This window comes from Trachymyrmex cornetzi, unplaced genomic scaffold (genome assembly GCF_001594075.2).
Source record: "Trachymyrmex cornetzi isolate Tcor2-1 unplaced genomic scaffold, Tcor1.1 scaffold248, whole genome shotgun sequence".
Lineage (NCBI taxonomy): Eukaryota > Metazoa > Arthropoda > Insecta > Hymenoptera > Formicidae > Trachymyrmex > Trachymyrmex cornetzi.
In genome coordinates, this window is record NW_017297144.1 from 2,314,041 (window position 1) to 2,326,362 (window position 12,322).

General features: G+C 35.9%; 3 protein-coding genes across 7 annotated transcripts in view; 1 reads left to right on the forward strand and 2 right to left on the reverse strand.

Annotated features, from left to right (window-relative positions):
• Positions 1–568, reverse strand: part of Ufsp1 (UFM1 specific peptidase 1) — a 1,925-nt gene extending 1,357 nt beyond the window's left edge. The window contains exon 1 of the mRNA XM_018508071.1: positions 501–568. The gene's annotated coding sequence lies outside the window, so the exon portion shown is untranslated. The remainder of the gene's footprint in view (positions 1–500) is intronic.
• Positions 455–6,852, forward strand: LOC108761476 (transmembrane protein adipocyte-associated 1 homolog). 3 transcript variants are annotated; one of them, XM_018508068.1, is made up of 8 exons: positions 455–580; positions 658–987; positions 2,693–2,888; positions 3,249–3,544; positions 4,068–4,264; positions 4,345–4,405; positions 4,478–4,664; positions 5,277–6,852. In XM_018508068.1, exons 3-8 carry the CDS (start codon positions 2,740–2,742, stop codon positions 6,340–6,342), a joined length of 1,956 nt encoding a protein of 651 aa, XP_018363570.1. In that variant the 5' UTR covers positions 455–580; positions 658–987; positions 2,693–2,739; the 3' UTR covers positions 6,343–6,852. The 3 variants fall into 3 exon arrangements, with proteins under 3 accessions (XP_018363570.1, XP_018363571.1, XP_018363572.1); XM_018508069.1 differs by having other exon boundaries at positions 658–980; positions 2,692–2,888; XM_018508070.1 differs by lacking the exons at positions 455–580; positions 658–987 and adding an exon at positions 2,013–2,100.
• Positions 6,853–8,292: 1,440 nt separating this feature from the next.
• LOC108761433 (peroxisomal leader peptide-processing protease) overlaps positions 8,293–12,322 on the reverse strand; it is an 86,822-nt gene continuing 82,792 nt past the window's right edge. For all 3 annotated transcript variants that reach the window (XM_018507974.1, XM_018507975.1, XM_018507976.1), the window contains 3 exons: positions 12,003–12,186; positions 10,881–11,165; positions 8,293–10,058 (listed from right to left, as the gene is read on the reverse strand). In XM_018507974.1, the coding sequence (XP_018363476.1) occupies positions 9,970–10,058; positions 10,881–11,165; positions 12,003–12,186 (558 nt within the window). In that variant the 3' untranslated portion in view covers positions 8,293–9,969. The remainder of the gene's footprint in view (positions 10,059–10,880; positions 11,166–12,002; positions 12,187–12,322) is intronic.

A 12,322-nucleotide genomic window follows, 5' to 3' on the forward strand; every position in this document is an offset into this window, starting at 1 on the left:
TATATATATATATATTTATTAATATTTCCTTGTGAAACTTTTTCTTACAATCTTATATATCTTTTATACAAGTAATACTCCCAGAATTATTGAAAAAAAGTTTAAACTTTAAGAAAATGCAAGAAAAGGTAGATTTTTTCAAAATTTTAAAATAGTCATATCTCTTAATTAATATAAATATTTTAATAAGCTGTGTGAAAATAAATTTTTGTCTCCCCTTGAATAAAATCTTGAATACGCCCATGAAACAGATTTGCATTTCCGGCAACCATCGTCTAACTTCACATGCTACAGCACTGTCAAACGTCATCTAACCTATACAGATGTCAAACTGACGACTGACGACTCTCGACGGGCGAGATTCTAAACAAATCGAAGCAACTATTTTCTTGTTTAATAAAAACTAACGAAAACAAAAGCACGCTGAAAACAATCGAGTGCAATCGTGTATTATTAATTTAACAACGCGGTCGGCGGCAGAGAGCGAATCGTGGCGTCACCTGTCAACACGTCAGAACGATGCAGCGTCCTCCTGCAGCGATACTCCACTCTCTGTTTTGGCGTCGCGTGACTCTACGAGGTGGGATTTAATTGGAAATACGATGACAGAGATTCTACGTCGAGCTATATTTATCAATATCTTATTCCGTTTCCAAGGTTAATTAACGACGGGGAGAACGAGCACCGATCAGTAGAATGAACACTGGGATCTCGTAGCGGAATACCGATTGAAGATTGAAGTGCGCGAGAGCGTGGAATGATAGAGGAAGGGAGACGACAAGCGTGGGAGAGATAAAGAGACATCAAGCAAGGTGAACTGTAGAGGGAGAGAGAGAGAGAGAGAGCGAGCGAGAGCGGAGCAGACTGGAAAGGCAGAAAGGAGACTCGCGAGAGACGCGTCCGTCACGCACCGAGTGTTTTCCTCGGCTAGCCGGAACGAACGCGCCATTTCCCAGGGAGAAAATGAGAACGACGTCCTCGTGCTCGGTAAGCCAATTAACAATGATCGCCTTATCTAATTAATAGCTCAAGTTACGGCCGGGTTAGAGAGAGAGAGCTCTTGCGAGACCGACCCCCCTCGAGCGATCGTTTGACAGCTACACAATAGCCAAGCTATTTATCGATTTCTTTCGCCGTGGTATCGACCGCAAGACTCGTGCCCTCGCCTCCGGGGAAGACTTCAACGACTCCTCGACAGCGATCTCGTCGTCCATCGCCAACTGGGCGCCTCTCGCGAATTCGAAACACCTTGGAGATCGACGGCTTTGGAAACGTCTCTTTTAGGTTATGTTTGTCCCGCGACACTGGCTTTGTTTTAAGCGTTTTAAACCTAAGCTACAAAGTGTTTTTTATTTTTCTGTTTTTTGTTTTTTACCTCCTATTCTTTTTTCTATTTTGTGAACATTTTAACGACAATCGTGTTTCTTGTCACATATTTTTTGTCTTTTCCAAAGTTCGTCAACTTTTATATTGGACGACAGAAAACGAAGAAACTGGGTGCAGCAAGAGACACGGATGACATAGTGAATAATACGGATAATATAGTGATTGTTATAGCCTTGTTGTTCACCAATGTTAAACAAAGATGAAATGATCATTGTGTTACACTGCAGCTGCCTTTCAGAATGAGACACAGATGACATAGTGTAACACAGTGAATCATCGTATCCTTGTTTGCCATTAAACAAATGTGTTATACTTGGTGCTTTCCACTTAGTGACACAAGTCAATACAAATATCATTCTAACTTTTTTGACATTCACAGAGTAATAAAGATAGAACATTTATTAACTTGTGTTACTAAATGGACGCACCCATTGTGTCTCTTGCTGGAAAGCACCATGTATTATATTGTGATTGCTTTTTCCAGCAAGAGACAGTTAACACAGTAAATTATTACTTGTTATTTTTCAATGTTAAACAGATAAAATGATTATTGTATTACACTGTGTCTTGTTAGAAAACATCAAGTATCAGTCTTTTGAACTGAAAAGCATCAAGAACTTCATTTTCTTATTTTTTATTGATCTTACCTGAACTGGAGGTTGACTTTACTAGTGATACTATAACATCTCCAATCAATCCACGAAATGGTTGCATGTAAGTGCGCTCGCTAGCATTGTAAGCCTAGAAGGCTATTCCCAAAGCTATTCCCTAGTTTTCTTCTAAAGTATAAGATTCAAAAAGAGTAAAAAGTAAAAAAAAACATAAATCAGGGAACAAAGAGCACGTCATAAATTAGGCTAGTGTCTCATGATGTTTTCATTTCTCTCGTGTCAGCTGTAGATTGCTCGAGATAATGCAAAATTTAAACACCGCGAGTTTATCTGATATGAGTCGTCAGTCGCACAAGTCTTTTATCCGAACATTTCTCATGTTCAATATAGATTAACTTTATCTTGATTGAATCCTAAATAGAACACAAAAATCATAACACTATCATAGAGAATTATCATGATCTCACTTATGTAAATTAATTTTTAAGTGACAAATAATGTCATAAACGTCCCGTAATATCATTATGACTTAATTATGACTCTGTCTTACTTTTTATTTTTCTCTGGTTCTAAAAAGTAGGAAAAGAAAAGAATAAATTAAACCGAGATAAAGTTAAATTACATTGGTTGAAATGGATATTAACTTAATAGACTATGTTTGTTATCGTTTGATATTTCCTTGTTTCTCCTGTCAGTGAAACCATAGGAGGAGGATCCGGCGCAACGCTTGAGAGAGCAGGAAATGTACGGCGCTGAGAGGGAGGAGGTGTCTGAAAGTTGGCTGCATACGTATGACCTGAGCAGTACTATGATTCCCAATGCGAGCACGGCGATGGACGACGAGGAGCATTTCTGCAAGCTTATTTTGTACAAGGAGATCAAGGATTCCAGGTAGGTGATCGCTGCAGTCGTGGTAGCACAACCCAGGTAGAACACAAAATCATAATAATAAGATGATATAAAGTAGAACTAATTTTTCAGAATAATCATTCGATATACTTTTGATAATAATTTTGTAATGAATTCTTGATATGATAGTAATCTTTAAGTAATTTTTTTTTTAAGTTAAAAATTCACCTAAAAATCATTATTCTGTCAAGAATCCATCACAAATCATTGTCAAAAATATATTGAATGGCATTATTACGATTTTTCCCAAAATTACTTTTACTAGATATTATCTTGATCTTATGATTTTTATCTGGGGACATCCGATCTGACTGGATAATCTATCCGCATTTTGTTCTACAGAGTGCGAATATGGGATATCATCATCCTGGTACCGAATCTATTGTTTCTTCTGTTCATCGCAATGCGATTCAACAGAGCGAGGCTTAAGTTACGTGCAACGAGTAGCCCAATATTTTTAGCGTTTTACGGTCTGGTCATTTGTAATGTAGTTATATCAGTGGTGCGCTGCGTCGTGTCGATGACTGTGAATGCGGCGGCGACGGTCGGCGGCAAGGCCGACAAGGTCCTATGGGTTACAGTGAGATTTTTTCTACTATCTACCGAGATGAGTGTAGTTATATTTGGTCTAGCGTTCGGTGAGTAGCGTATAGAAAATCTTTTCGCAAAAAAAGGAAAGAGGGAAACCGCTCAAAAGTTTGGAGCACCTCTAAATTAAAAAAAAAAGTTTTATCAATTTTATTTATTAACATCGTAAATGTACGAATGTTTATATCGCTTCAACGAACAAACTTTCAAATAAATTTTCAATGGTGTATACGGTTAAAAATAAAAAAATTTATTTTTAATAAAATAATTATATCTGTAAAAAAAAATATTTTTGGACAGCTACTTTCAGGTCGTCTATGATTTGTTACAATTGCTTTATTTAATATAACACACATATCACAGAAAGAATTTACAAGGATTGAAATCTATTGGATGGAAAAGCCATTCAAGATTCTTACTAGTAAATGTAGAATATCTTAAATCTATTACTTTATTACTGTATGTTTTATGGATATTTGAAATACTTTTGTGGTTCTATTTAAAAATTACAGTGCTTCAGACTTTTGAACGGTAGTGTAGTTATTTGCTAACGTGCGAATCATGCTCTCTTAGGTCATTTGGACAGCCGCTCCAGTATTCGTAGAGTATTACTTGCTACATCCTTCATAGCGCTGGCGTTCACAATCACTCAAGGAACACTGGAGTTGGTCCTACCGGACGATACGTTTCATATTCCCAGCCGCGACTTTTACGTATTCGGTCATGGCGGCATGATGTTTTGGTTTTGCAGTAGCCTCGTTTTCACAACGGTAGGCTTATGCACACGTTATTTTCTTGCTAGTGCGAAAATCGATACATATTACTAAATATATCGATGTGTCGATTTTAGATATATCTCTTCATATTAATACTGCCATGGACACGGTTGCGGGACCGCCTAGCACTTCCTAGTAAGTACTTGTTATCATAGAGATTATAGTTCCATCACTGATTACGAGTTTATGATACGCTTTCTATTGTAGCACGGAAAAGTTTTTACGTTTACGCTGGAATACTAGCAACGTTGGACTTAGTGCAGTCGATTGGCGCAGGCTTTCTAAACTACACGCAAAATCCAGTGGGATTATGCATCGTAGACTTCACTGCAGCAGTATATTTAACTCTTTTTACCCCTTTGGTTTATCATACATTCCTGTCGGAATTCTTCGGGTAAGTTGCTGCTACTTAGCGATATGCAACTTAAGGCTTTTATTAACTCAGTACTACTATCTCTTATGATATTAAAAGCAAGAAAACACAGTAAAAATTCTTGCAAATTACATTTGAATTCAAATATTTTTTTATAAAATAACATTTATAAATCGATAAGCTTAATATAAATATAAAAAGAATATAAAATATTGATAAAATAGGTTTAATGTAAAATATATCGCAAACTATCTTCTTGTTTAAGGAAGAAATTAAATCTTATTTATTTCTATACACACACATTATTAATTTTAACAGTTTGTTACAGATGTGAACATAACTTATATCATTTTTTACGCTTAATTTTAGCTGATATAAAATTTTGTTAAAAAATAAATTTTATTGAAAAAAGAAGAGAATTTTTAGTATTTTACAGTTTCAGTATTTTACTTCCATCAATTGTAAATGTTGTATTGAAACATATTTTCATATTAATGTATGCTGCAAAAATTTTTATTATGTATATTCGTTTCTAACGTCACTATATGAGATAGCAGTGGTGATTGAACAGGAGTCTTAAACAATTGCACTGTCATGTGCGATTGATACATTTTAGAAATCTTTCTGTTTTAGAGTTTCGCAACCTTCGATAATGTTCTCTTACAAAGCACAAGTGGACGACGCGATGGACGAAGACACTGTGTCATTACCGCACCAACAGAGTTTTTCATCCTTGAAAACCGACAGCGATTACATCTATCAGGTCCATACTCCTTCTATTCACATACCGCTGTATGATTCCCATGCATCAAAATCCTCTAAACCGAGAGCTTCTCTTTATTCCTTAACATCCTCTAAAGACCCCAAAAATGACTCAAGTACTTTTGGTTCACCAGTTAAGTCGTATCGCTCGACATCCGGTATTAGAAGCTTTGGTAGAGATTTCAGCATAGAGAAAGACCTTTCGGAAGTGGTCGAGTATCCCTTAACCAAATCTACCGCCATCCAAAAAAGCGTCCCGGATCTAAGATTCTCCAGCCCGATCCGAAAAGCCGTTCCTGATACGTACGATGATCCCAGTAGCGTCACACTTCTCTCGACTGATACCGCTAGTAACTTCTTTTACAAACCAAATACAATTGACAGCAATATTAATTTATTTTCTCAAACGAGGAAAAGTAGCTTAGAGAGTATATCGTCTAAAACGATCGTAGATCACGTGGCTGTAGTTGAGAATCTTTCGCATGGATACGATAGCTTCTCAGCGATATCTCAGGGTCCAGCACTAGAAAATACCTTACACTCCATTTTGGAGAGCGGAACGCACGAAATTAAAACGGAAGTTCCTAAAAAATCTCGATTAAAGACAACTGACACTGACAATTTAGTCGAAGATGGTACTGCTAGTGCAGATCCGAGACATTTAACGACGTGTATTAGCACCGAGATTTTTAAAACTTACTCAAACGATATGTCTCCTGATTCAAATGTCACGCAACAATTACTTCCTAGAGCGACTTCCTTTACAACCGGCGCGCACAGAAAGAGTAAGAATGATTCGAAGGAGAGAGAGCCAGGTGGCTTAAGTGATTATTTATTATCCATAACGTCTCCGAAATTTGTGAAACACAAAAGGAGCGAGGCACATCCCAATCCCTCCACGGATTCAGATTTTTACACGCAAACTGAATCTTTGTAAATAGCTTATTTATATTTATCGCTACAGTCGACTTACTGTGTATGTACATATCGTAGATAGTCTTCCTAAGTTTTACATTAATTTTGTTAATTATTAATCCTTATATTACAACAAGTATGGTAAGATACCATTCGAGAGCTTTATCTAACTGTATATATCTGAGCATGTTTAGAAATATCGTGCAATTAAACGTATTAATGTAGTCACAATGCACTTGGTTTCATTTATTTACACTAACTTCGGGCAATCACTCCCTTGGCAACGATATCACTGCTGTCTTTTTAGAGATGGAATTTCGTGAACGTTTTCAAATGATATTTCATTACGCGTACATTGTACACTGTTAGCACCAATGCTTCAATGTATTATATTATAATAGTTATACACGCGAAATTTGATATTTTATTATTTCAAAATGCTTTTGGCTGAATTTTGGCGAGCTTCCGTATATTGCGCAAAAATATAATCGTTATAGTCTCATAATAGTTTCCCTCCCAAAGCTTCTGTTCTCTTATTACACTTGTGTGAAATAATATCGGAAGTGAAAAATTATGTGAATTTTATTTTGTATAAAAAATAAATCATGACACTTCTCATTTCCGAACTAAGAAATATTGAATATCAATTTAACACAAAATATTCAAATAACACAATCACGTTATATATATGTTGATAATGGATATATTAAAAATTCAAACTGTTTAACAAGCATTTCAATAGATCGTTTCTAACACAAATACAAAATGCTTTTTACTGTGTATAATTTCTGATGAAATATCTAAAAAAGTTTAAGGTATTTTTTTCAAACATTATAGAATGAGAAATCTTAGAATATTTTCAGTATTTTCACATATATGAAAAATTTTGAAAATAGATACTTTCTCAGTATTTCTGAAAAATGTTCTAATTTGTATAAGAATTTTGAGAAAATTTTTACCAAGGAGTGCGGTGAGAAAACAGGAGTCTCAATAAATTAATTGACTAATTGATTATGATTAGGGACCTGCCTTAATAAATGCAAAGCGGAATGTTCTTTTTTTTCTTTCCAGAATCACAGTGTTTATGACTCGACCCAGTTCGACACGAACACTACGCCAATCAACCCGCTCTACGCGGCGTCTCTTCAAAGCCCAGATAGTATTACCGGTTATAGTATAGACAGTCAAGAAACGCCGAATCCGCCGAATGGTTACCAACAATGAATCGTCGCTCATAATCGATTCGGAGTGTGCTATAAAAACTAGAACGAGCCTGCGTACGAGTTACTTGACGATCAAATTGCAGTTTTGCTAAGAGCTTTGTGTGATCTCTACACAAGGACTTGTTACTTTTCTTCGAAAAAAAAAAAAAACATCTCATGCGAGAAAAAGTTCGGGCTCGAAGTGAGATAGCGTGCGATTGTGAATCGAACACGAAAGGATTCTAGTCGCCCTTGGGTATTTTTAGGGCCACGTAATACATTAACGGAGAAAAATACGAATGCTTTCGGTCTCCATGTGATAGTTGGCATCGATGCCCAAATTGTGATTGGAAACGCTGGAAGAAATCTCGCAAAATCTGGAATCTCCAGTTTATAGCTTTAGTTTGCTTTACTTAGGGCAAATTCTTGAAAGATGATTAGTAATAGCGTATTAATTCACAATAGTTTTGTACTTAAATAGACTTTGAAACGTCGAGTAAATTTTTACTGCACGTAAAAATAAAATATTTTTTGGCGATGTTGCGCATTTATCTCAAAAACGTAGGTCATTCTAGGATTCGCATACTTCCTCCCGATCGCAGAGATTAATTTACCGCGCTCTCTTCATTTTAATCTGTAACTGGAACATATTAGTGATCTTGGGATTTTTCCTAATTTTTAACGATTTGAAATTTTATGTTTTAAAATCTTTTATTTCATAGTTTTGAATTTGAAAAAATCTTAAAAAGAATAAGATTAAAAACCTTAATGGACCCCAAGAACTCATATGTTTTATTAGCGTCGAAAGAAATATGTTCCTATTACGGATTAAACATATTTTTTATCTAGGCGTAAAATCAGTAAATATAGAATAGTAATTAAAAATAAATTCACTTCTAAATGCCTTTGATTAGTGTAGTTAATACATAAATGCGACTTTTAGAATGCCCTATACACACGGTGTTGATCATCATCGCGAAGCATCATCTCTGTCGATAAATGCTGTTGTTTTATATTGAGAACTGCAAGGTTAGTGTGCCGGCCGTGGATTCCTAGTAAGACGAACAAAACACTTAGATTTAACTTCTGAAACTTGCTTATCGTTTCTCCGTCCTTTTCATCAAAGTGGACGTCGTATCGCCCGAAAGTCCTCATGTTGCGCGCGAAGCGATGCGCAAGCAACAAGCCGGACACTCGCTATTTTCTTACTTTTGCATCGAAAATCATTAGATCGATTAAGGGACAATAGGAGTCATTAAAGTTAAACGTCGCGCGGAGGAAATTTTTAGATTTAAGGAAAAAAAACTCTTCAAATGCTCCAATAATTACGAAGACTCCATCCATGATGTATATACATGATCTGTAATTCTAGTGTAAAGGATCGTACTATTTATATATCTTAATATATACATATATAATATATATATATATATATATTTATCAATATATTACGTATCTCCATATCGTAATTAAATTCGTACAACTGTGACAGATCTTAAGATACTAATTGTTCCTGCGCTGCCCGCGTTTTTCGCCTGGACGTTCATCTCGCGCAGGAAAAGAAAAGAGATAGGAGATAAAAAGAAATATGAAATTGTAGCATCATAAAAGCGTCCACTATCGTCGTTCTCGAAGACGCGTTCATGAGGTTGTAGATTCCTCCGTTTTTCCTAGTGCATTAGAGGAAGGAGGGAATTCAGGAGCGAGCAAAATTAATAGTGATACAACGTAACTTATTTTCTAGCATATAAATTCGTTCGAACTTGTATATACGGAACGGTGTGCGTGAAACGATGTTGTACACGATGAATCTCTGTCAATTGCAATTGCTTTTTACCATCTCCGACTATCCGTCACCCTGCACTCCTCACGAATGTTACCTACGATCGTCTGACCGTGTGATTTTTTTGTAAGTATCGAGTGCAGTGTATAAGGCAATATATTGTGACCGCGTCGTATAGCTATACCTAATTTTAAAAAAAGTAAAATAAACATGAATAACGATTCAGCGTATTCAATTTAATTTCTCGATAATCTTATCCTGCCTCCCGATTTTCATCAGGACTAAAAATCATGATTAAAAATTAGGTGTGTCCTTATGTACCGTGTACCGAAGGATCGTTGACTCGTGTCGCTTTGCACACTGATCGCCGCATTTGACGTCACGAAAAACTTTCTCTTTGCATTAAACTCGGTCAATGGCGTACGTTATTCAACGAGATTCGACGCGAGATTGAGCTCGCAACGTGTCGTGCCTGAAATTGGCAAGTCCAACGTGGTTCAGAGACAAACGTTCAGCAATACCAATAGTTCGGTACATTTGTCCGTGACACGACAGAGACGCGATATAAAAAGCGCGGATCGAATAATAAAGAGTTAATTCTTTATTATGCAATTAATTAAGCGGATTTAAAGCTTGAATTATGCTCTTATCTCGTGCTCTCCTTTCACAGTTTGGCTGGTAGGAAAGGATAGAAGTCCCAAATCTTGCGTACTATCGCGTCGTCACACGTGAAAGCTCGAAGCACTTCGGGATCTGCAAAGAAAAGACAAAAGAACAAGATAAATCAGTTATTTTCTGTCATTTGCGGTAAAAACGTTCGGAAAAGTTAATTAACTTTTTAAATTTTTAAAGTTAATTTAAGGAGTGATTCTAGTCTGATTTTCTAGATGACAAAATAAAATAGAAATCAGGAATAATAAAATTGCAATTAAGGCTTTGTTTCTTAATTATAAACTCGATCATAAATGTTTAAATATTTATATAAAAAAATGTCTAAACCACGTGAATGTGTAGAATTATTTATAATTCTAAAAAATTATTTATAATTAAAAAACGAAATCTACTTCGAAATTTATTCTTGATTTTGTAATCCCGAATGTACCTACAGTATACACATATACGATGCAGTCCCCAATTTTGAAACAAACATCAAATAAAATAGAGAACACGTAATAAAAATATCTTGAATACTTTTTATTCAAAATGGAATCCGTTTTAAGTAGTATATCACTTTGTTCTCGTTTGAATATTCTTCTAATCATTCTTACTAACTTCCGTTGATTGATCACAGCTGCTTAAATTTCTGGAATATTTATATAATTATTTTGATATCCAAATAAGATTATTTTCAGATCTGTATCTAGCTAAATTTTTAATTCAGCAAAGCTATTCTTTTTATCCAATATTATTTACGACATGACATGACTCTGTGTTTTGCAGAAAAGATTACAAAATCCGCTTGAGCGTGCACAAGTTTCATTTGCCTCTCTCTGCGACGTGGAAGGCTTACAGTTCATTCCGTCCAAATTGTATAGTCGTTAGATCGTCAGGGTCAATTTAAATTTGTTTACTGACTATCAGTGCGCAAGTATTCCCGTAGGGGCCCGCTTAGTATGGCAGCCGGCACCGCCAAACTCATCCGCGGATAGAGCATGGTGCCGTCCGAAGAGAGGACGTTGCATACGACCATTCCCAGCATGTCCCCGGTTGCACGGCTGACGATCGGTCCGCCGCTGGTACCGCTCTGGACGCAACAGGTCGTCAGGAGTGCACAGTCCATCGATTTGGAGACTACACCACCGCTGATAGTCGGCCGGATGGACGAGGAGAACGGAAACCCTATGGAAACTACCGGCTCACCTACAAGCACACGAATCGCACTTGTTAGCTCAAATTGTCCATCGAGTGTCCAGAATGTGTAGTAATTCAACCCGACGTTACTGAAACGGGAGTGACTCTAGGTATTATAAATATAGTTCTCTAGTAAAAAAAAATTTTATATAATATTTTTAAGAACTGATTGTATTTTAAAATAAAAACTTCAAAAATTATAGGATGAAAAATCGTAGAAATCTTGAAATATTTTAGAATTCATAAATATAAAGAATTCTAGAAAATATATAGACTTTCTCAGTATTTTTAAAAAGTGATTCAATTCGTATAAAATATCTGACAATTTTTTTAAAAAGTTATAATTAATAATTTGAGTATCAATGTAATTCTGTTTATTTTTGCTCGCAAAGCGAGTGCTTTTGAAAATTCTGCGTCATTGCTCATGTAACATGCTCAATAAAGCTCTTATAAAACGTGTAGCAATAGACTTTTATTGCGATCGGGTAAATGGGATGACTTATGTGTCGGTTTCTAAGTTGAAAGAATGAGGCCAAATATCAATTTCACCCTCAACGACAATCAATTGACCTAATTTTTTACAATTATATGTTATTTCTGTTCCGATGAAAGAAGGTCAATGTCCCTGGCGTTGAGGCGCCAGGAAACTGTTTAACACGCTGCTGGATATATCGCTAATTTCCTCCTATTACGAAGAAAACCACGAGAGTAAGCTTCGATATACTGTCATTCCAAATAATAACAATTTGAACTATTTGAAGCGGCTAAAATTATTAATAGCCAATGTATCGTTTCCGATGCCTGTTGATGAAACAAAAAGGATTTAACAATACGAAATATACTTACCCTTTAAAAGTGCAGTATGAGACAACCGTACGGATCTCAGCGAGGGATCCATATCTTGCGGATCCACCCTCAATACAGCAACGTCATAGGGTTGATTCTCTGGCGTTCTATACAACAGTTTCGCCCGGATACATGAATTGGCCTTGTCCGGCCTCATTACGATCGATATCTCCCTTTGTGGCGCCTATCAGAGTTCATTTTTTCTTAGTTATCATTTTATTGAACATGAAATGTTTAATGTTGCAGATAAAATTCTAATATTAATAATCCGATAAGATATATTGCCATACACTAAATTTATCATACAAAATAAACGTAAT

What these genes read in the sequence shown, in the direction of transcription:
- LOC108761476 (XM_018508068.1), top strand. Translation starts at nt 2,740, where the DNA reads ATGTACGGCGCTGAGAGGGAGGAGGTGTCTGAAAGTTGGCTGCATACG. An exon ending in GTAGCCTCGTTTTCACAACG is followed by an intron (nt 4,265 to 4,344) that starts GTAGGCTTATGC and finishes TGTCGATTTTAG; the next exon opens with ATATATCTCTTCATATTAAT. An exon ending in TTCCTGTCGGAATTCTTCGG is followed by an intron (nt 4,665 to 5,276) that starts GTAAGTTGCTGC and finishes TTTCTGTTTTAG; the next exon opens with AGTTTCGCAACCTTCGATAA.